This window comes from Myotis brandtii, unplaced genomic scaffold (assembly GCF_000412655.1).
Source record: "Myotis brandtii unplaced genomic scaffold, ASM41265v1 scaffold71, whole genome shotgun sequence".
Classification (NCBI taxonomy): domain Eukaryota; kingdom Metazoa; phylum Chordata; class Mammalia; order Chiroptera; family Vespertilionidae; genus Myotis; species Myotis brandtii.
The window spans coordinates 1,307,510-1,330,433 of NW_005370787.1; the positions used below are offsets into that span (position 1 = coordinate 1,307,510).

The following is a 22,924-nucleotide window of genomic DNA, read 5'->3' on the forward strand; positions in this document are numbered from 1 at the left end:
CCTGAGGCTACCCAGCAGGAGCTATGGAGAGATCTGCAGATTCCTCTTCTTTGTTTGGGATTTGGAGGTGCCCAGATGAGGCCTTGGGCCTTCTTTTGGATGTTCTGTGTCTCTCTGACCCAGCTGCAGTTTGTTAGGTAATTTTGGATTGCAAAGGGCCAGGTCATTCATATGCAAAAGCCTCTGTGCACAGCTTTGGTGGGGCGGGGTCTTAGGGAATCAACAGGCGGAGCAACAGCTATGGCTGATCCTCAGCCCTGCCCTAAGAGGCCCCTGGTCTCAGTGTCCCGGGTCTCAGTGTTCCGGGTCTCAGTGTTCCGTGGTAATCGCTGCAAGCACCTCTGAGAGAAAGCCACCCTCGAGTTCCGCCCAATGCCAGACAGTCCAGTTTCTCCCCGTGTGAGTCTGGGTCCCCAGAGACTCACCTGGAACTGGAGTTCAGAGCAGTCGGGAGCTTGTGTCTCCCTCCCAATTGAAAAAGACAACCGTGTCCTCAGTTGCCAGCCCTTTCTGTGTGTGCCTCCGTACCTCTGCACTTTACTTCCGCACCTCCTCTGAGTCTCAGTGCACTTTTCTCTTTCCTTCTAGTTGTAGAATTTCCACTCAGCCAGCCTTCCTGTGGTTCTGGATGATGTGCGTTTTGTCTTTTAGTTGTACTTTTGAAGTGGTTGTGCGAGGCAGCAATTTCTGGTTTTTACCTATGCCGCCATCTTGGTTTCTCTCAGTCTCCTATGTTTTTTGTCAGAATGTTCATGTATTTAGATCTCTTGTCAAACAAAATACTTTACAGAATTGTTTGAAAAACTTCTTATGAAACATGAGTGTCTTTAAACAATTTTTTAAAAAATTTCTGATTGAAGTATTTGCATTGAACACTTACTGTTTCCAGAAACTTAGATCTGTCATTTCACTTAATCCTGTCTCTATTTAATGAATTCCAGTATTTCAAGGACGTAGGACTTAGGACTCTACTCTTACAAAATGCATTTTGTTTGCTCCAGTGACACAGCAGAGTCCTCAAGTATTTCCTTTCTGTTTCTGGAGCGTGATTTTTTATTAACAAAACTTTATTTAAACTTTCAGTGCAATAATCCCAAAACAAAAGAACCCAAACTGAAAGCTGCTGCCAGGATTGTCCCAGAGTGGGTGGAGTATGATACTGAGATACGACAACTGCTAGATCACCTTGAAAACAAGAAGGAAAATGCAAGTAAGTAATCATTCTGTGGTGGTGTCTGAACCACATGTTGCATTAAATGAAACTAGAATAGATTATATACTTATTTCATAGTGAAGTTATCAAGTGATTAGGTCAGAATTTCTTTAAGAAAGCCTATGACATAATTAAGAATATTTTTATGTGGACTAAGCTCACAAATTTAAAATATGGATAGAGCCTGGCCAGTGTGACTCATTGGTTGAGTGACATCCCATCCACCAAGAGGTCACTGGTTCAATTCCCGGTCAGGACACATGCCTGGGATGCAGGCTCGATCCCCAGTGGGGGTTGTGCAGGAGGCAGCTGGTCGTTGTTTGGTCAATGTTTCTCTCTCATCAGTATTTCTACCCCTCGCTCCTTTTCCTTTCTTCACTCTCTAAAATCAATAAAAACATATTTTAAAAAAATATATGGATAGAGAATCTATTCCCCCATGGATATAGCTTCAATTCATATAATCTATACCACATAGATGTGTAGTATAGATGTCACCTCCTGACACAAGATAGAGGTAAATGTAAAAGTTTAAAAAAAATGTTTATGTTTAAGATCACACTGAATTTCCCAAATATGAAAGTCCAAGCTCTGAAGTTTAATAAAAGCCTTACATAACTAACTAAGAATATTATCTTCTCTCTCCCAAGTTTAATCTCATAGAAAATAGAGGTTTCTCCACGTGTTCCTGATTCTAGTAGCCTTGTTCGTTGGCTGGAGGGTGACTTGAATTAGATCTGCTTCCATTTCTTAGATTTAAAAAACTGTGGTTACCTTGGCATTTAATCATCTACATAAACCTTCAACAGATGTGTGCTGAATATTCTTTCAGGCCTCATAATTCCCTTTCCTTCCCAGTGTCTGTCTCCCCTTTGTTCTTTACTCCTTTTTAAAAACAGCACTAAGGCCCTGGCCTGGTGGCTCAGTTGTTCAGAGCATTGTCCCGTACACCCAAAAGGTTGCGGGTTCAATTCCCAGTCAGGTCACATGTGGGATGCAGCCGATTGATGTTTCACATCAGTGTTTCTCCCTCCCTTCCTCTCTCTCTGACATCCATAAAAACATATCCCTGGGTGAGGATTAAAAAGAAGAAACGCACTGAGTTTTTTCAGTCAGTATGTTAAGAGACTTTCATGTGCTATATTTTTTACCCTCACAATAATTCTTCCTAGTTGTTTAAAATATAATATTTCTTTTCCCCAGCTCTATTTTTTAGAGAAGCTAAAATGTTTATATATAAATTTCCTCACATAAGCATTAAATTGTTTCATCTTGACTTTGTGTTTTCCTTAACAAAACCAATGTGTTATCTGAGATGTTCCATATTTAAAACATACCCATGTATTTTTAATCTAATATATTTAAGTTCAGAAGTAATATTATTGTGTAAGTGGTATAACTTTCTAAAGAGAAAGATAAATAAGTCAGAGCAAAGTAGAAGAGAAGGAAAGTAAGCAATAAAAGGAAGGAAGAAAGGAAAATTTACATAATTACAAGTGCACAAAACTGAATTAAATGTTTCTCTTATCGAACTGGAAAGAGTTAAAGGATCAAAGTACCCAGCATTAATGAGGATGTTGACACATGAACACTCATTTACACATACATGTAGTAGCTGTATAAAAATTTAAATATGTATACCCTATGACCCAGCAGTTCACTTTAAGAAACTTATATTTAAAAGAAAAATGATACATGATACATGTTTGTTATAGCATTGTTTTAATAATGAAATAGAAATAGCCTGTCCATAGAGGATTGATTCTATAAACATTGATACATACAAATATAGTGTAGCCTTCCAAGAGAATAGAGATAAATGTATTTGTGCTGATACCATATTTTCAAGTTAGAAAAATAGGTTATAGAATATGTATAAATATGATTGACCCCATCTTAAAGAAAAATTGCATGCCTGTCTATATTTGTATATGGTTGTGTATAAAAGAAGTTTTACAAAGGAGATTATTGGTTTCTTTACTTGATTTGTAAACGTAATCGCTGTTCATTATGAACATTAAAACAACATGGAAGATAGGGAATAAAATTGGAAGTCTTTTTATACTTAAAGAGGTAACTATTTTTAAGGCTTTGGCATAAGCTTCCCTCGCCTTGGTGTAAATGTGGCTGTTTCTCCAAGAGGCTTCTTCTCTGAATGGTAGGGTTGGTTTATAGCTCTAGGTATATCAGCATGCTGTGGAACTGACAGACTTCCCTCTAGATGTATGTGCATGGACTAGCCCAGTGGTCGGCAAACTCATTAGTCAACAAAGCCAAGTATCAACAGTACAATGATTGAAATTTCTTTTGAGAGCCAAATTTTTTAAACTTAAACTGTATAGGTAGGTGCATTGTTATTAACTTAATTAGGGTACTCCTAAGGCTTAGGAAGAGCCACACTCAAGGGGCAAAAAAGCCGCATATGGCTCTCGAGCCGCAGTTTGCCGACCACGGGACTAGATCAAAGCCCATCCCACAAAAATATCTACGTGTCTGTCTCTCTTCTCTCTCCTTCCCCTCCCCCCCTTCAATAGATTATTCAATTTGTTTTCAAAAATAATCTTCATGCCCTGGTTGGTGTTGTTCAATGGTTAGAGCCTTGGCCATGCGCTGAGGGTTTGATTTCCAGTCTAGGGCATATATCTGGGTTGCAGGTTCAATCCCCGGCCCCAATTGGGGCATCTGTGGGAGCAACCAATTAATGTGTCTTTCTCACATTGATTTCTCTCTCTCTTCCTTTCTCCCTCTTCCTCCCTCCCTCCCTCCTCTGTCTTCCCTCCCTTCCATTCTCACTGGGAAAAATATCCTTGGGTAAGGATTAATAACAAAAAAGTCTTCTACTTTATATCTTGGGATAAGCAGGCTGTCAGATTTCCTCTGGTATGCAGTAGGATGGGAGGGGAGCGGCCAGCACAGATACTCCAGACTAGTCCTTCAGTTAATTGCTTCTGTCTGACTCAGTCCCCACCAGCGTTTCTGTTAGGAGGCTCACCCGGCTTTCCACTGTCAGGAACACCACCACATCTCAGCTGTGTGCTATGTATTCAGCTGCATATTCTCTTTTCCATTTTTAGTAATTCATTGAAAATTCTGCTCCAATGATGTTTCATAACCACTTCCCACATTCCCTTTTATATTTTTTTATTATCTTTAAAGTGGAATTTAGTGGCCCTAGCTGGTTTGCCTCAGTGGATAGAGTGTCAGCCTGTGGACTAAAGGGTCCCGGGTTCCATTCTAGTCAAGGGCACATGCCCGGGTTGTGGGCTCGATCCCCAGTAGGGGATGTGCAGGAGGCAGCTGATCAATGATTCTCTCTCATAATTGATGTTTCTTTCTCTCTCTCTCGATTCTGGTCAAGGGCAATTGACCTGGTTGTGGGCTCAATCCCCAGTTGAGGGTGTGCAGGAGGCAACCGTTCAATGATTGTCTCTCATCATTGATGTTTCTATCTCTCTCTCCCTCTCCCTTCCTCTCTGAAATCAATACAAATATATTTTACAAAAAAATAAAGTAAAATAAAAAATAAAAAGATAAACTGGAATTTAGTGAAGATATAAACATAGTCTTCCATCTTGAATTGTGGTATAGAATACATTTAATTTGTATTTTAATTTCTACCTGAAAATATTTCGAATTCTCAGCGTTCTTAAATCAATTAGGATGTGACAGTTCAGTGATGCAGAAAGAAAAGAACCCATTTTTTGCCTCTAAGAGTCTTCACTGTTATTCTCACATTTGTATAGTACCTGTGTCTGTTTGAATGCTCTCCTCCCATCATAGAATACCATGTATGTCTTTTGCTCTTTGTTGTTCCATTACACTAATACTTTGTGCAGGTGAGTAATCTACTAGCATATTTCATGGCCTCCTGGCCAGGCTGGGTGTTAGGGCCTAGAGATAACAGATAAATAAGGCATGGTTCTTGTCCTCCAAGACTAATGAGAGCTCACTTCTAGGAGGGGACAAAGGTAAGTAGTCATGATATGGTACAATCTAACCAATACCATAATGTACAGAGAGCTATTCTTTTGTCACATAATTGAACCAAATAGATAGTACTAAATTAACAAACAAAAGGACCCTCAGTCAGCACCTGTGCTTTTTCTATATCTCAGACATCAGTGAGGTTTAAAGGTTTAAGCTAATTTGATATTTAAGATTTCAAGAAAGAAACTTTCCTCCCCTACAGTTTTGACACATGATGAACTCTAGCACTGGCTTTTATGAGAAGATGAAAGTGTGACAAGAAATCTGCCACCTGCTGGGGAAGTGTTGAACTACTGCTAAGACTTTTGGAAGTTTCATTAAAGATCAGTGACATATTCCTCAATTTAAAAAATATTATTTAAAAATACATGTACTTTAATTATTGAATAAATTTAAGTTATATAAGAAATGACCACTGAGTATTTAAAACTAAGTTTATTCCTTTTTCCTAATTGCTTAAAAGACTGATTTTACCAAAGTGGTATTTTGCCAGGTGACCCAGTAAAAAACATGTCTGACTAGTGGGGATTTACCAAACCATGTACATTTTTATGTAGTTCAGCTCTGTGTGCATTTATATTTTCTTATTCACAAAATGCATTTAAAATTAGATAAAGGAAAGGGATGCATGCTTGTCTCTGAATTTTTTAAAAAAGTAATCCCATTTATACCTTATCTGTTGTAAAATGGAAGGTAGTGTTGCACTATAATGCTACTTTATCTTAAATTATGTTTTAATCTTATGCTCTATTTGTAATTTTGAATATTTATAATTTTTATTTCATAAAACATTTGTAGGCTTATGGGGTATGTGCATTTTTTTTAAAGAACTGTCTACTTTTATAGAAACTAAGAATGTAAACTTTGTTTTCCTGTATTATTAATAGGAGAATAGGTATAGTCAGTGTTCAGAAAATATCCCACTGTTCTAGAACCATGGCATCTGGGGCTGGAAGAGAGTCCAGTGTCATTAGAACCCCACCCCTGAAGTGACTAATGTAACAGGGCGGAGGTGAGCGTGGGAAATGATGATTATTTTAAAAAGCTCCCCAGGTGATTCTGTTGATAAGTGACGTTTGGGGAACATCCAGTAAGCAGCGGTTCTCAACCTGTGGGTCGCGACCCCTTTGGCGGTCGAACGACCCTTTCACAGGGGTCGCCTAAGACCATCCTGCATATCAGATATTTACATTACGATTCATAACAGTAGCAACATTACAGTTATGAAGTAGCAACGAAAATAATTTTATGGTTGGGTCACAACATGAGGAACTGTATTTAAAGGGCCAGAAGGTTGAGAACCACTGCGAGTAGAGTTTAGCCCCAAGCCAGTGTACCAGCCCCCCTTACAAGGCCCTGTAGTAGAGCCTCAGGCCATCTCTGAACCCTCCAGGCCAATAGATACAGGGTGGTCCATCTTTGGACAATTCTGTAGAGTTAGGTCCCCAGTGAGCCAGAGCTGTCTATTGGCAGTTTCTACTCTTGCTCCTTTGAGCTCTTCTAAACAAGTCTAGTTCTTTTCTATTTGACAGCCCAGCCCAGAGTATTTGCAAATAAGTTCTCTGTTCCCAGTAGCTTTGTTCATTGCTAATAAGAGATCACAAGACCTCTCCCTCTCCTGGCCACCCTCCCTTTGTTATGTGTTTGTATTTGTCTATGATAAAATGGAGTGTTCCAGATATGGCCTACCTGATGGAACTAGAATGTTCCTGTGATTTCCAGGGATCCAAAGGGATGCTATCAAAGGCCTCATGGGTAACTTGGCCTGAGGTGACCAACTCTATGTACTCTCTGTCTCATTCCTGTGGAGTCAGGAGTAACATCTGAGCTTGATGAGAGGTAAGAAATTCTGAGTTCATGGTTTAGTGTTTTGCACACAAGCCCCAACTGCAAGATGGTACTTTTTTCCCCTTTATTGTCAGCCTGTTTTCCGCTTTTGTAAGAATCCTGCAGAAAGAATGGGCTAGGCAGACACCTGATTCCCATGCTTATTACGATCACGTCCAATTTGCTAGATTCTATATTTCATAGAGCAGAAGCTGAAATTGCAGAATATAAGTCTTGATCACTCCCTTCCCAGCTTGTCATTTGAGTGGCTAAATTTACGTGTCTCATTTCCACATGGCTGATACCTTATATCTGAAAATCTAGATTTATAAATATTCGATTTATAAATATTCTATAGGGAGCTTCCTCTTTGTTCTCCTGTAAGTCCTTATTGTCTTCAGACTAAGGCCAGTTGTTCATATATTGCAAAGATATGATTAAGAATTTGCAAACTTTGAGCTTTCTGGGAAAGGTCTATATAAGCATTCTAGCTGTCCTTTAATTTTAGGATATGCAGAATATAGAGAAGAAAGCTTCTTTTGTTGTTAGAAATTTGATTGAGATAATAGTGTGTGTGTCCCCTTTAAAGACTTTAACAGAAATGTACAAATCTATAATAATAAAAGCATAATATGCTAATTGGACTGGATGTCCTGGATAAAGCCGTGGCTGCGAGGGAAGCCAGTGCCGGCAGCCGGGGGAAGGAAGGCCTACTCTTGCACGAATTTTGTACATTGGGTCTCTAGTTATAGTATAAAAGGGAAAGTCTTCAAACAAAGCCAATTTAAGAGATTTTAATTGTATTGAAGTTGAAGAACCATCTACTTGAACGCCTAGCTGTCCCTAAGACTTTTGGAAATTAAGAGATTTTAGCCATTTCTGCATTTGGTGCTCTGATCTTCCTTAGCTTGTGTACAGGAGCCCTTGTAATCACTGATTATGTGTGAAATAAAGTGGGAAAATAGACTTCTCCAAAAGACTAAAAATTAATCAAAAGCAAAAATGTACTGATTTTGACCATAAATATTTTTATTAAATGTGAAAATACAAGGGCATAAAAATAGTACCCATATGTGTAGACATGTCTGAGACCCATTTCAATTAATTTTCAGTTTCTTTATTAAAACACTAAACTGAGATGGATTAAGTTACTTAGTCTTCTCATTCAAACCCAACTATACAGTCATACAGGAGTACTATCTTAACTCCCCAAACATCTCCAGTTTTTACACTCTCCATACTCTGCTTTCCACTGCAGGTAAGAGGTTCAACCACAGATGATTGCAACAAAACCTGTCAACTATACACAAGCCACGCAGTGGCTAATTTTACTCTTAAATCATTCAACAAATGAGATCATTCATAAAAAAAAAAGTATCCCCATCTATTGACATAATTTGCAATTACAGAATAAACTCTGCTACTTCAAAAGGAATAATCTGATTTAGAATAAGGATATTATGCATTGACAAGTTAGCATTTGCCTTCTTTCTTCCTTTCTTCTTTTAAATATGGAAAAGTAAATTACATTCCACAAAGTTGCATGGATCTCTCTTGGTTATACTATTGATGTTTACTCAACAAAAAATCTTTGCAAGGCCTGTTACCAGTGCCCTGTACCCTTAAGGCAGTTGGCTCTAACAAATACCTGAGGAACCATTTTTAACTTAGGCATCTCATGCATTTTTTTCATGGTAAACCTCACAATTTTTGACCAACTTCATGCCTTTAAAGGTGAATCTTTCATTTTTCCACCATGAATAGAAAATGCCAGTTTTAAATTGTGATTCTATTAACTTTTTTCCTACTCAGTTATCAGTATTTTTCTCTTTAAAATTTTGTGGATTATTTGCATTCTATTATCAAAGTCCCAAAGAAGTTCTGTTTCCATATTGATATTTAGAATAAAGTTTTAAAACTGATTAAAGAGAAAGACGTTTTAAAATTAGTAGTTATATCCAATTCACATCAGTAAACTATTGAAGTTGTTCTCAAGTTTTCATTTATGCAGTAAGCAAGCATGAACTTTCAGAAGTGGGCAATAAATTTTCAGAACTTTTTCACATTTATAGGCTGATGTGTTTAATACTTGCTGCTGTGGAAAAGATCCACAGTGTACAGACCAGAAATACTTCACTTGTGGAGATCTCCAAAAGGGAGGCCTTAAGAAGGGAATATAACACAGGTGAGGTGACGGGCCCCTGTGCATTCACTTTCCCAGAAAGAGCCATGAAGGTTACCGGACACTGCAGTCTCCAGAGACTCGAGAGTGGTAAGTGCGAGTAGCCCCCAAACCAGTCGAATGCTTCCTCAGTCGTCGCCTTCCACTGCACAGCGATCTCCAGGCCGGCAAGGAGACTCGCTGTCCTCCACACACCCATGTTTTCCTCAGTCATGTAAGGGAACATCGAGTGACCGTCTTTCCCTTCAGGTGGATACCAGAAGACTGCTGATGCCCATCCAGGCTGGAACGTAAAGGTCACTGTTTTCTTCATTAATCAGCAAAACGAATTCCAAAGAATTAATTTCTCTCAGTGGCGTTGGCACTTGGCATCATAGATTTTACTCTTCACTGAAAACAGGCAAATAACTCTGCACATTTCAGTACGATGACTAAATTAAGTCTATGGTAAGACTTTATAAACAGGAATTATGGTTATTACAAGTGGAGAAAAAATAATGTAAACAACCCAATGGGCAGCAATTGGCAGGCAGCGAGGTAACCTATGTCCCAGATGCATTTCCCATGTGGCCCAGCTCTCAAACCTCCTGACTTTTCATCCTCCCCTCTCAATAGAAGGGCAAGTAATTTAATATTTCCTTTGTTCTCCTTGTGTATGAAAATCCTCTTCTTGAAAGTAAATAGAGGCCTTTGCTAGATTTCAAAGAGGTCACAGTGACATCATGTACGAAAGAACCAGATTGAAAAAAATCTCTGATATAATTAAGTAATGCGATTACTGAAATTAAATAAACAAGGAATTTCCTTTGGGAATTATTTTCACATTAGCTTGAAATTTGAGACATTAAAACAAAATGAAAGCTGCAAGATGTTCACTAGTTTTCAAAATGCATTGTTAAGTTTATTGGTAAGAAATAGACTTCAAAATAGATGCAAAAAGCACTTACGTGTTTTACCCAACTCAACTATGTGATTTTTGTCTCCTAGTTAAGAAAATTTTTCCACATATGTTTCAGGATGACTGTGGAAGAAAATGATTTGTGCTTGGCTGTTGTGGACATTACTGGTCAGGATGCCTTCTAGAACTAAAATTAAAATGCTTGATTTCATAAAAACATTATCAGACTCGTATTGCTTAAAATGCTTCAACATGCTTTGAGGCAAATAGAAAAACCTTTCCAGAGTAAAGGTACTAATTCTTATCTAAAGTAATTCTCTTAGATTTTAAATGCAGTATCAATAGTTCCATAAATATTTAATATTCTTGATTAAAGTAACACTCATTTTTTTTAGGGGAAAAAATATCAAATAAACAAAGATTGAATAGTTCATTTCTTCAAAGGTAAGAAGAAAGAATCCCAAGAAGAGATGCCATCTTGATAGTGGAAATATAGCCAGAGCTGACTACATTTGTAAGCCTGCAGGCAGGAGACCATGTAGTGGCATCCAGGTCTGGTGAAGGGGTGGGTCTGCTGTTTCATGCCCACTTGAAACAGGCCCCATGTGGGCGTTACTACAGTCCAAGCGGGTCTGCCAGGAGGTAAGAGAACCTGCCCCACTGTATGGATTAAAGGTGGGGAAGAGGGCATTCTGTTGATGTTAACTGAGTAACTTTACATTTCTATGACAATCCTGTTATAGGAAATGGTTTAACTCTCAATTTCAGTTGTTGAAGTAGTTCACTCTGCATCTCAGCAAATTTATTTTACATAAAACCACTGCTATCTTATCTGAACCTATTTTATGCATAACTTTTAAGTTAATATGTTATGTTTCATGTTAAATAAAAGGCCCATAGGTTTTACAATTAATTCTATGTCAGTGGTTTTTAGTATTCTCTTGCAGAGATACTCAACAACAAAATACAAAGTATATGCTTACCATCAATCCAAAGTATAAGCCTGGCTACATTGACTACCATTTGGGTAGCAGGTTCTCTAATTCATGAGCTCAAGTTCCCTTCCTTCCCCCCAGTGTCAGCCGTGTTCATGCTGGTGGGGGATGGAAATGCATGTGGATTAAAGGAGGCTCTGTAATTTAACAATATTTGCAAGTGACTGTATTGACCAAAATCTAAACAAAATTGTCCCTAAGAACAAATAGCTCAAAATGTTAATATTCTCTTTAAGAATACTGAAATATAACCCATTCTCATGAAGGTTACGTACAGCTCCTTCTTATACACATAGGCACTGACATACTATGCAAGGCTGTGAAGAAAATCATTTCTACATGCTGCAGCATAGAAAAACACAGACCAGGTGAGCCTGCCTCAGACCACTTCCCCAGACATTCCTCAGCTCCCGGCCATTACAAACCCATCCACCTCAAGTCTAAAATGGAGAAGAACAGATTTTTCTTATTAAAACAACTCTTTGGTCATGGACAAACTAAAATATTTGAATTTTTTTTTTCTTTAGGATCCTGGAACAAGGTTTTTTTTTTTAATCTTTAAAAAAATGTAAGGAATAAGAGAGAGAGGAAAAAAAAACAGCTGGTTTAATTGAAGTGGAACTTAAATCGAAAAGGTCCGCCTGAGCTGAAGGGATTGAACCCTTGCCATGAGTTCCAGCTTCTGTGGAAAGGGTTGCCACCACCTCCTTGTTGGCTCTCTGCATCCAGAGGGTCTTCTCCATCATCAAACTTCTTCCTCATTTCTAGAAAAGAAACCAGCAGAGTAAGACTCAGGTATGGACTAAGATGTGCAGAAGGGGGTGGACTGAGGGACTACTTACTTTTCAGTTATTACAACAGGTATGCCTGACACTCAAAAACAGGCTCTCCTAGATCAGAGGTTTGGTCTCAGGAAAACAGACAAGAGAAACACCAGTCACAGAGAAGGCGCGAGGGCCAGGGTTGAAAATGATATAATTGAAAATCAGACCCCCTAAATCTCTCCTCACAAGAAGCCACCCAAGGAGATGCTTCTCTGGAAAAAATTAGTAACTGCAGAGAAAGCGGCCTCCAGAACAGCCCTGTCACCATCCTGAGCCCAACAAGGAAGTGAGCCTGGCACAAGCTGTCTAAAGCCTCACTATTAAATAATGTGAATTTCTTCAGAAATGAGGGGAACGAGGCCACCTCCACGGCTGTGCCTGTCAGTGCCGAGGAAAGTCCCTGATGAGCCAGAGACCAGTGCAGGCAAATGGGAGAAAGGAACACTGCAGGTGGCAGGAGAGCAAGCTCATCCTCAGAGATTAGAGAAAGCCATTTCATCCTGAAAATAAGAACGGGGGCTAAGAAAAGGGAACCAAGAAAAAAAAGAACTCATAGTAATTAAAAATGCAGTTTTTTTCTCCATGGGCACCTCTGTGACTGCCAGCCCAGCTCCCGTGGAGCTCAGCTACGGAGCCCCCCACCTGTGCACTGTGCAAGCCAGGGACAGAGCCACTCCAGGGAGGTGGTAGACCCTCCTCTGTGGAACAGAACCGCCATGGTATGGAGCCTACTGCACTCGTTAAGTACACTCTGTCTCCTAGGCTTGATGATAAATTAAGAACAAAAAATTGTTTCACTTCAGGTGCATAGTGTAAGTGAGGTGTTCAAGAAAGATTTGTCAAATAGGCATACAACTTGATTTCCTTCTATTTTTTCCTTAATTTGTCTAGCTCAAGCCGTAGCTTCTGTTCCCACTGACACGGAAAGGCACAAGAATCAGTAGATACTAGCTTAACATTACGTTCCCCTTGGAAATGTCAGTGTTGTTCAAAAATACCTAAATTCTTCTTTCACTCTTATTTCCCAGGCCATTTTGGCGTGTGTTAAAGAACACTTATAGCAGCCAGTAAATCAAATGAACATCTGATTTAGGACAACATTCCTGGGGAGCACACACTGGCAGGCAGCTTCTCTCCCACCACTGCACAGTCCAGCCTGGTTTCCTTATCAAGCTTCTGTCAGTTTGGTATGAAGAATTCATCCCTGAGCTATGAAACTGGGCGAAACCTAAGAAATCCCCCTCACTGTTGTGCTTCCATATCACAGGTGAAAAAAAAAACAGGAATGTCAAATTCAGGCTTTTTCATTCCCCTGCACCGAGAATATGTGGGTCCCTGAGTCTGACGGGGCAGGCATGAAACTGGACTTCTGAAACTGCAAGCCCACACTAGTCACCAGCCTTGAAGTGAGCCCAGAGCTGCCTCCCATCCATTCTGACACCACCTCTATGACAGGCAATGGAAGAGGGAGGCTAAGTCACCGACAGCCATTTCAAAAGAATAGAAAATGTTAAAGGCAAGTGCTACCTGGATCAGAGAGGACTTCTTTAGCAGCTGCAATGTCGATGAATTTTTTCTCAGCTTTTTTCTTTTCTTCTTCATTCTGGAAGTTATCTGGGTGCCACTGCATTGCTAATTTTCGGTATGCTTTAATGATTTCTTGCTTTTTGGCATTTCTGAGGGGTATTAAAATTTATTAATAATCATTAGTTAAGAAGTACCCAACACTTCTGGATTAGTTTACTTAATAAGAACAATTACCTAAAAAAATGATGTTTGTTCAAGGAAGGTTTTCTTTTTTTTTTTTTTTTTTTTTAAAAAATTTTTTTTTTATATTTTTCCACTGGGGATGTGCCCGCAACCAAGGCACATGCCCCTGACCGGAACTGAACCCGGGACCCTTGAGTCCGCAGGCCGATGCTCTATCCACTGAGCCAAACCGGTTCTGGCCAAGGAAGGTTTTCTTATTCAAAAGTACATATTGAGTAAATTAAATATCTTAGTACCTACAAGTTGATTCTTAAAATGCCACTTTATTTATAGGCCTAGATAACGTTTTCCTTTCCCCAATCCCCTCTCTCCCTCCTATCCCCACCAAAAAAAAAATCTCACTCCTAACTCATTACCTTTAAGATATATAGGCCTAGCCTAGCCAGTGTGGCTCCGTGGTTTAGCATCAACCTATGAACCAGGAGGTCACAGTTTAATTCCTGGTCAGGGCACATGCCCAAGTTGCGGGCTTGATCCCAAGTGTGGGGGCGTGCAAGAGGCAGCTGATCAATGATTCTCTCATTGATATTTCTCTCTCCCCCTCTCTCCCTTCCTCTCTTAAATCAAATAAAAAAATAGTATTTTTTAAAAAGGAAATCTAGGCCTAGGATCTATTCATGCTACAGCGTCATATCTTTGTCACCAACTACTAATTCTCCATTATTGCATTACTAGTCTACATCATCCAAGAAAACTGTAATATATTCAAAATAGTTTTATGTTGTTAGGCTATTAGGAAAGGAAAGGAATCCGAGAAAGAGGAGCAATGATTAGCTTTAAAACGAATAAAAATAAAAATGCAAATTTTAAATAATTCACCTTTTTACTCCCAAGATTTTATAATAATCTCTTTTCTGTGACTGTTTCAATAGTCTTTGTGCTTTCTCTAGACCTTCCCGAATCTGCTGGTCATTTTCATTGTGTTCCTGAGCAGTTTCATAATCCTGAATAGCTGTCAAAATATGTTTAAGATAATGCTGTTAAGAAGAATTACAATTTATAACACCTTTACTTATCCTGCAAAATTAACACTGAAGTCACCATCTCCCCCCCAATCTTTTCACTCTTTTGCCATTACTGCTAAGAGCCTAAGAAGTGGTAACCTTAGTAATTTTGTTCACAAACTTACAAAAGACATAATTAAGGAATAATTTAGTAGCTTATTACTCCCAGTCAATAAAATTCACTGCTGTTTGTATACTTTCCCTCCCACATTATCTTACCCATACCTTTTAGCCTTGTAGATATTTTAAACATCAGCACTTTAAACAAAGCAATCTTACCATCAGTAAGATTAAAGTGATTGTTACACAGGAAAACAAGACAGTGGCAAAGAAAATCTGCTTGGTCAGCTACTGGGTCCACAGTACAGAAGAATTAGAGGCTTAGAAAGGGAGCAAGAGGAACCATCAGCAATCAGAATTACTAAGTCACCCACAGATTTCAACATAAACTATTACAACCTGATTTTTTTTTTTAAGTATCAATCAAAATAGAAACCCACATACAGACCTTGTATGGGAGGTCTGATAATCCTTATTGTATCCTTTCTTTTAGCTTTAAAATATTTTAAAAAACAGGCATTTATCTGGATACCTAATGTCATGCAGAAAGGAGTATCCTTAGAACGGTTGGCCCCTGGCAGCCATCTGGAAAGTTGAATTTCAGGAGTGTTCCCAACATTCCCTGGTAAGACTGGCTCACCATGCCGAAAGTATCTGTATAAACAACTGTGATTTATACGAAACGTCTTATTTCCTTCTGGAAGGCTAGAATTTGGGTATGAACTAGGCAGCCCCCTGGTAGACAGCACTTCACACTTGTTGAGGAATTAGCTGGTGCTGTATGATTTCACAGAGAGACGCTTTGAATCTTTCACCTGGTTCCCTCTGAATTTTGCCCCATGAGCCTTTCCCTGGTCTTACTTAGTATCCTTTCACTGGACTAAATCTTGGTCCTCAGTACAACTACATACTGAGTCCCATGTGTCCTCCTCCTGAATCATCAAATCTGGGGGTGGTCTTGGGAAGCTCCAACACAAATTTTTCCCAGTGTTCTCCCTGGACAGACATCTCAAATAATAGATTGTTGGTTTCAAATTCTAGTTTTTATGGAAATACATTTCATTGTGAAAAAAGACAACTCTCTGGATAACTTGCCAGGATAGATAATCCTGGAAGGGGTTTAACCTTGGGCAAGGTTAAAATGAGAAAGATATTCAAATTTACAAGCCTGAACTACATAGAAAAATAACCAACACTACATCTGTTCCCCCCGCCGCTCCCCACCATGAACAAAGGGGGGCTGCTTTAAGCTTTTCTCCTAATTCCTGCCTCAACGTATTAATATTAAATATTAATGAAACACTAAATATCAGTCACCCAATCCACAGTGACATCCTAAAGTATCTTTCCAATTTAGTATATAAATCTGTCATAAATAGTAGCAAGGTTTAACTTTGCAATTAATACCCATAGCATTTGATATCAGAACCTAGTAAGGAAATTACTTTGAAGGAATTTAATACAAGGGGAAATGTCTCAATATATGCAATTTTGCTACTTATACAAACTCTACACTTAAAACATGTTTGCATTCTTAAGTGTTCATAGTATCTCCCCAAAGTAGTCTTCTACATTCTATCTTAAACTTAATATGGATGATGTAAGACTTTCCATGGATATAAACTAGATAATTTTTAATTATACTTCAGATTCTACTCTCTGAGGGAATCCTAAAAAAATACTAAATGCCGTCTAGTTAGGTATATGCCATACACTGAGCAGCTGTGAAAAACAGAGTAAGCCAGAAATACTAAGGCCCCAAATAAACAGTATTCTATATAATATTCTATATAATAAAAGTCTGATATGCTAAGGGTCCGACCATTCAACCAGTTGCTATGACACACACTGACCACCAGAGGGCATACACTCTGACCAGTAGGTTAGCTTGCTGCTGGGGTCCGGCCGATCGAGACTAGGCGAGACGGGCCAGACATGCCCTGGAACTCTCCTGTGGTCCCTCCCCGGCTGCAACCTCCCGCAGTCCCTCCCTGGCCAACCAGCTCCAATTGGGACTGGGCTAGATGGGCCCAACACGCCCTGGAGTACTCTTGTGGTCCCTCTCCGGCCCCAATCGTGCACCGGTGGGGTCCCTCGGCCTAGCCTGTGCCCTCTCGCAATCCGGGACCCCTCGGGGGATGTCAGAGAGCCTGTTTCAGCCCGATACCCACAGGCCAGGTCGAGGGACCGTACCGGTGCACGAATCTGTGCACCGGGCCTCTAGTATATTACATATTAGCCAATTCAGTTTCTAACCTCTGAATATAAAAAATCTTATCCTCCCAAATTTTTTTTCTTCCATATTCTCCTCACTTAATTCTTAAGGAGCAATGCAAACAACCAGATCAAGATGGCAGACAGTAAGCAAAGGAGTTTGCCTGTCCTCTATCCCACTATCCCACCAAATTGACTAAAATTTAAAAAAAGAATTAAAAAATAGCATAATCATGGCAGCACTGAAAACAGTACAAATGTTTATCTGTTTCTGGAAGAGGGAAAGCAAATGGGATCATATTAATAGTGATTTAATCTAAGTAGAAAAAATACACATTGAGAGGTTCTATCAAATTTGGAGGCCGTTCTATTTGGCCAAGGATCCTCAGTTTAGCAAGCAAGAGCAGATGTTCCCTTTTTATGTGGAGCAGATACAGCATTAACCCTACCAGGGCCCAAGACCCAGCCTCTAAGCAGAATGGAGGGTGTGCATCTGGAGGACCCCTGAGTTGGCTGCTGGGACCAGGAATAGATGCAGAACTGAGCCTGCAGGCACTTGAGACCTCCACAGCAAACCTAGAACAATTTAAATACACCAAAGGACTCCACCTGATAAGGGCAAGATGGCAAGCACTGCAGGGGTCTTCCTGTGAGCAGGTTCTGCCCGCTTGCAGTCTGCAATGACTCCCCAATAGAGAGAAGCACTTGAAAAACAAACATGCACAGTTGCAAATGACTTCCCTCTTTCATTTCACCAATCCATTAGCAAATCCTCAATCAGCTTCCCTTCCAACAGACTGTTACTACTACTCACCATTTCCAAGTTACCACTGTGAAGAAGTCCATCATTAACACACTGGAATAGCTGTAACAGCTTCATAACAGCTCTCCTCGGCTTCCCTCCCTATTTCCCCTAAAAGTCTACACTTAAGATTATATCACACCTCCAATATAAATAGGCCCCATGGAACACCAACTTTCTCACCCTGGGTATCATACAAAACAAACAAGGTAGGGGTACAGGGGAGAGCTGCACTTTCAACAAAACAATTCACACTGTGCACGGACTACAAATATTACCTAATATCAGCCATAAATCTATAATGAGAGGGGGAAGCAAATAGTGAGAAAGGCCCAATGGCAAGAGATCACAGAAAAAGCCAGCAAAGTACACTTTTTCTGAGTATGGGCTCACCCTGAGTGACAACCTGTATCCTTGCATATTACAAGAACCATGAAATCGAAAGCCGACTGAGTGAAGATAAAGCAGAGGCCTTACTAAGGAGAAGATGGGCAAAGAAGGAACTGCAATGAGGGAGAATAGCAGATAGCCCTGGGCAGCACATGTCAGGAAACTCAGCAACTATGTGCTCTCTGAAGGTGAGGGGCTCACCCTGAAGTGCAAAAGATATGCCCCTTTGATGTAGCAAAGGAAGTGGGCAGAGGGGCAGCAGGACTGGCAGCAGACGACCTCCTGGACACGGTTTGGTTCAGAGAAGCAGAGAGGGCATGGATAACAGAAAGGCCATTTTAGCAGGAAGCAGAATGTCTGTGGAAACAGTGAAGCAGAGAGTATTGCAATTAAGTACAGAAGGCTGCCCTGTCCCCAACACCCCCTTACACACATACCCGCAAAGGACTTTCCCACAGATAGATAGAAAAGGGCAATGTAACTCGTTTTGTGATGGGTAATATTTTTTTAGCATCAATTCACAGATATTTAATTTTTAAATTAAAACAGGAAAAGAACACTGAAACTTACCTGATGAACACACATCAGGACAACAGCCAAAGAATACATGAAAATTCTGAGCAAATATTGACATGAATATTTAAATTTTAATTCAATCACCCCTAATAAGGATAATTAAATCACTAAGCAGAACAGGAGCTCAGTAAGAGAGAATGAGACAAGGGGGAGATAAAAATATGAGTAGTCAACACTCAAGAAAAATAAATACAATAAAAACTCTCAGAGAAGTGAAGACAAAATGAGAAGGAGCACAAGGGAGAAGCATATGAGGAAAAACTAAGGATCCAACAAAATGAAATGGAAATAATGAGTTCAAAATGACTACAGATAACAAGCAAAGAGTAATCTTTGAAGCAGAAAACTAATAGAACAAAATTCAGATAAAATTTAAGACAACTTTTCTAAAATGAAAGATAAACCTATATAATTCAAAGGGCACACTAGGTACCGGGGCAAACAGGATGAGAATGATCAACATTAAGATAATATCCTAGGATAAGTAACACACTTGAAAGATAAGGGCTTTTTGGGTGGCCAGACCAAAACCAAAATCCTGGCCCCAGATTTTCCATAGCAATATTCAGTGCCCAGAAAGAATATAATAGTAACTAGAATATACAGAAAATTTGTGAACCAAGAATATTCTTATCTAGCCAAGCCATCCTTCAAGTACAAAAGGTACAAACAGCTTTGAACATAGAAGAAATTAGGAAAAAAATTTCCCAGGAGCCCCTCAAGGAAACTACTATGGGATGAATTCACCAAGAAGAGTCTAGAGAAATCATAGCCAAGGAGGGATGGCACACATTAAATATATTTAATATAGAACCGAGACTGAAACAAAACAGAAGTTCAGTGCTAGGGAAGAATGCATGCCCCGACAAGGCAGGAGGGATACAGCTAACAGAAGATGGGAGAATTCATGAATTCCCCCAATTACAGCTGGAGCAATCAGAAAACACCACTCACTGATAAGTCAAAGGCAAATACTAGAGAGAAATTCATTAACAGGTATTATGGTAGAAGAAAAGGGAAGAGGAAGAAGAAGCATGCTAATATTCTTCCTCATTGTAGGAAACTAATAAATACTGCCCTGAGGAAGAGGGCAAAGTTAACAAAACTATAAAAATAACTTAAGAAAAATACAAACCTTCCTAGATATCAAAGTATTACACAAAACGATACAGGCCAAATAGCAAAATTTCTCAGCAAAACAGAATGCCAGAATTCAGACCAAACATGTCTGTCATATCAGTAAGTATAAATGTGTTTAACTCGCCTATTTAAAAGACTTTCATATGGGATCACAAATTAAAACACAACTCTATGCAAGAGACATACCTGAAACAAAGTGATTCCAAAATGTTGAAAATAAAAGTGTGGTCAAAGTTTCACCAGACAAATGCAAATAAGTTTGGTTCACAATCTTAACATCAGATAATTAGAATTTAGGTTAAAAAAAAAAAAACATTAAAAGGGGGGGGGAGTTTTATAAAGCTAAGGGCTAAACATCGTAATGAGACACATACAGAATATCTGCATAAAATAACAGCAACATTTATGAAGCAGAAATAAGATAATAGGACAGACCACTCGTAGAGGGAGACTTACTTCTCTGTTCATAACAGAGCTAGTGGAAAAAAGGCAAGAAAAGAAAGACCACAATATAAGGTAGATTTGAGTGATAAGTCAAACTGTCTCAGAAACGAGAGTGTTCACCTCTTTCCAAATCTCTATAACTCATGAAATCAGCCATTTTAGATTAAAAACAAAGAAACCAGTAATAAATTACAAAAGACAGGAGTACTAAAAGTATTCTCCCATCACAACGTTATAACACTAGAAATTAATGTAAAAAAATAAAAGGAGTTTCACGCCTAAAAATTTTTTAACTCACCAACTCTTAAAGGAAAAATATAAAAATAAAACCTGAAAAATATCTAAAAAGTAATAATGATGAAAACACTACTGTTCAGAACCATAAGACATCTCACGAGGTTTTAACAGGATAATTTATAACCTTAGTGGTTCAATAAGAATTACAAGAAAAAAATGAACTAAGTAATCATGATTCAAAGTTAGAAAACAAAGGTGAATTATAGGACAAAAAAACAGAACTAATGAAACAAAAATAGGACTGAAAAGTCAAAAGCTTATTTATTCAGAAATATCTGTATATAGCTCTAATTAAGAAAAGAAAGCTCAAATAAGTGAGAAATAATCATGGAAGAAATTAAAATGAGACTACTTTGCTAAATTCTGTACAAATAAATTTGAAAACTCCAGAGAGTAACTCAATGCAAAAGAGACAGAAAATTGAAACAGAACAATTGTCATAAAAATAGCCATCTCCCAATTAAGCAGAAGGCTTTCCCTGGAGATACCACAACTTAAAAAGAAAATTCCAAATAATTATTTAAAACCACCCTAATTAATAGTTTGTTATACATCAAAGTCTGGGTTAAAAATTATTTTTCCTCAGAATTTTTTTAGTGTATTGCAATACTCCCTTCAGGGGAGGGAGTGGGAGAAAAGTTCATCAGGAATTTAAGTCTTAAATGTTTGGGTTGCTAATATCAGAGCTTCAAAATGTATAAACAAAAACTGAACACTTAAAGGGAAGATAGGAAAGTTTGCAATTTCCACAAAAGGTAATTAAAGATTTTAACAACTTTCAGCAACTGCTGGGAAAACTAACAGAAAACATTACACCTTACAATTGCAGAATACATATTATTTTCAAGTGCACATAGGACATTCAGCAAGATATTATGCTGGACTACAACACATATATATGTAAGTTTTAAAGGAAACAAATCTAAATAAATTTAAAAGAAAGGAAATCACACAGAGTATGTTCTCTGGAATTAAATTAGAAACCAATAATCAGGCCCAGCTGATGGTGCTCAGTGGTTGAGCACTGACCTATGAATCAGGAGGTCACAGTTTGATTCCCAGTCAGGGCACATACCCAGGTTGTGGGCTTGGTCCCCAGTAGGGGGTGTGAAGGAGGCAGCCAATCAATGATTTTCTCTCATCATTAATGCTTCTATCTCTCCCTCTTCCTCTCTGAAATCAATAAAAATATATTTTAAAAAATAATCAGGTTCCTAGGAAACCATCAAATACAGGGTGGGGCAAAAGTAGGATTACAGTTGTAACCACTTTTGAATACAATAATTAATTTGCCCTACCCTATATTTGAAAATTAAACTACATCTAACGAAAAAGTCAGAAGGAAAATTAGAATACATTTCAAACCAAATGATAATGAAAATAAAACAATGTGAGAAGTACAGCTTTAAATGCTTATCTTTTTTTTTTTTAATATATATTTTATTGATTTTTTACAGAGAGGAAGGGAGAGAGATAGAGAGTTAGAAACATCGATGAGAGAGAGAAACATCGATCAGCTGCCTCCTGCACATCTCCTACTGGGGATGTGCTCACAACCCAGGTACATGCCCTTGACTGGAATCGAACCCGGGACCTCTCAGTCCGCAGGCCGACGCTCTATTCACTGAGCCAAACCAGTTTCGGCTTAAATGCTTATCTTATCTAATAAAAGAGAAAATTGCAAATTGATCATACTTTCGCTACACTCACAAGCCACGCCCACCAGCCAATCAGAGCAACTATATGCAAATTAACCCAACCAAGATGGCGGCCGGCAGCCACGGAGCTGGAGCAAGCAGGAGGCTTGGTTGCCCTGGTGATGGAGGAAGCCAAGCTTCCTGCCTGCCCTGGTCGGCTGTGGCCTCCGATCAAAGCAACAAAGTTTCAATTATAGAAGATAAATAAATCCCAGATACCTGCTTCTAGCCAGCCTCCACTGGGAGCTTGGGTGGCTGGGGGCTGTGGCCAGCCTGCAAACAGCCATCAGCCCCTCACCCAGGCTGGCCAGGCACCCCAGCTGGGACCCCTACCCTGAAGGGGCTGTGGCCAACCTGCCAAGAGCCATCAGCCCTCACCCAGGCTGGCCAGGCACCCCAGCGGGGACCCCCCACCCTGAAGGGGCTATGGCCAGCCTGCAAACAGCCATTAGCCACTCACCCAGGCTGGCCAGGCACCCCAGTGGGAACCCCTACCCTGAAGGGGCTGTGGCCAACCTGCCAAGAGCCATCAGCCCTCACCCAGGCTGGCCAGGCACCCCAGCTGGGACCCCTACCCTGAAGGGGCTGTGGCCAACCTGCCAAG

The 22,924-nt window shown here is 39.4% G+C and overlaps 2 protein-coding genes across 2 annotated transcripts in view; one reads left to right on the plus strand and one right to left on the minus strand.

Moving 5' to 3' along the window:
- Positions 1-5,629, plus strand: part of UGGT2 (UDP-glucose glycoprotein glucosyltransferase 2) — a 172,626-nt gene extending 166,997 nt beyond the window's left edge. Inside the window, exons 39-40 of the mRNA XM_005882398.2 lie at positions 1,084-1,210; positions 5,403-5,629. Coding sequence (XP_005882460.1) covers positions 1,084-1,210; positions 5,403-5,425 — 150 coding nt within the window. The 3' untranslated portion in view covers positions 5,426-5,629. The remainder of the gene's footprint in view (positions 1-1,083; positions 1,211-5,402) is intronic.
- Positions 5,630-10,447: 4,818 nt separating this feature from the next.
- DNAJC3 (DnaJ (Hsp40) homolog, subfamily C, member 3) overlaps positions 10,448-22,924 on the minus strand; it is a 46,925-nt gene continuing 34,448 nt past the window's right edge. The window contains exons 10-12 of the mRNA XM_014530075.1: positions 14,516-14,648; positions 13,454-13,602; positions 10,448-11,866 (exon numbers count right to left, since the gene is read on the minus strand). Coding sequence (XP_014385561.1) covers positions 11,709-11,866; positions 13,454-13,602; positions 14,516-14,648 — 440 coding nt within the window. The 3' untranslated portion in view covers positions 10,448-11,708. The remainder of the gene's footprint in view (positions 11,867-13,453; positions 13,603-14,515; positions 14,649-22,924) is intronic.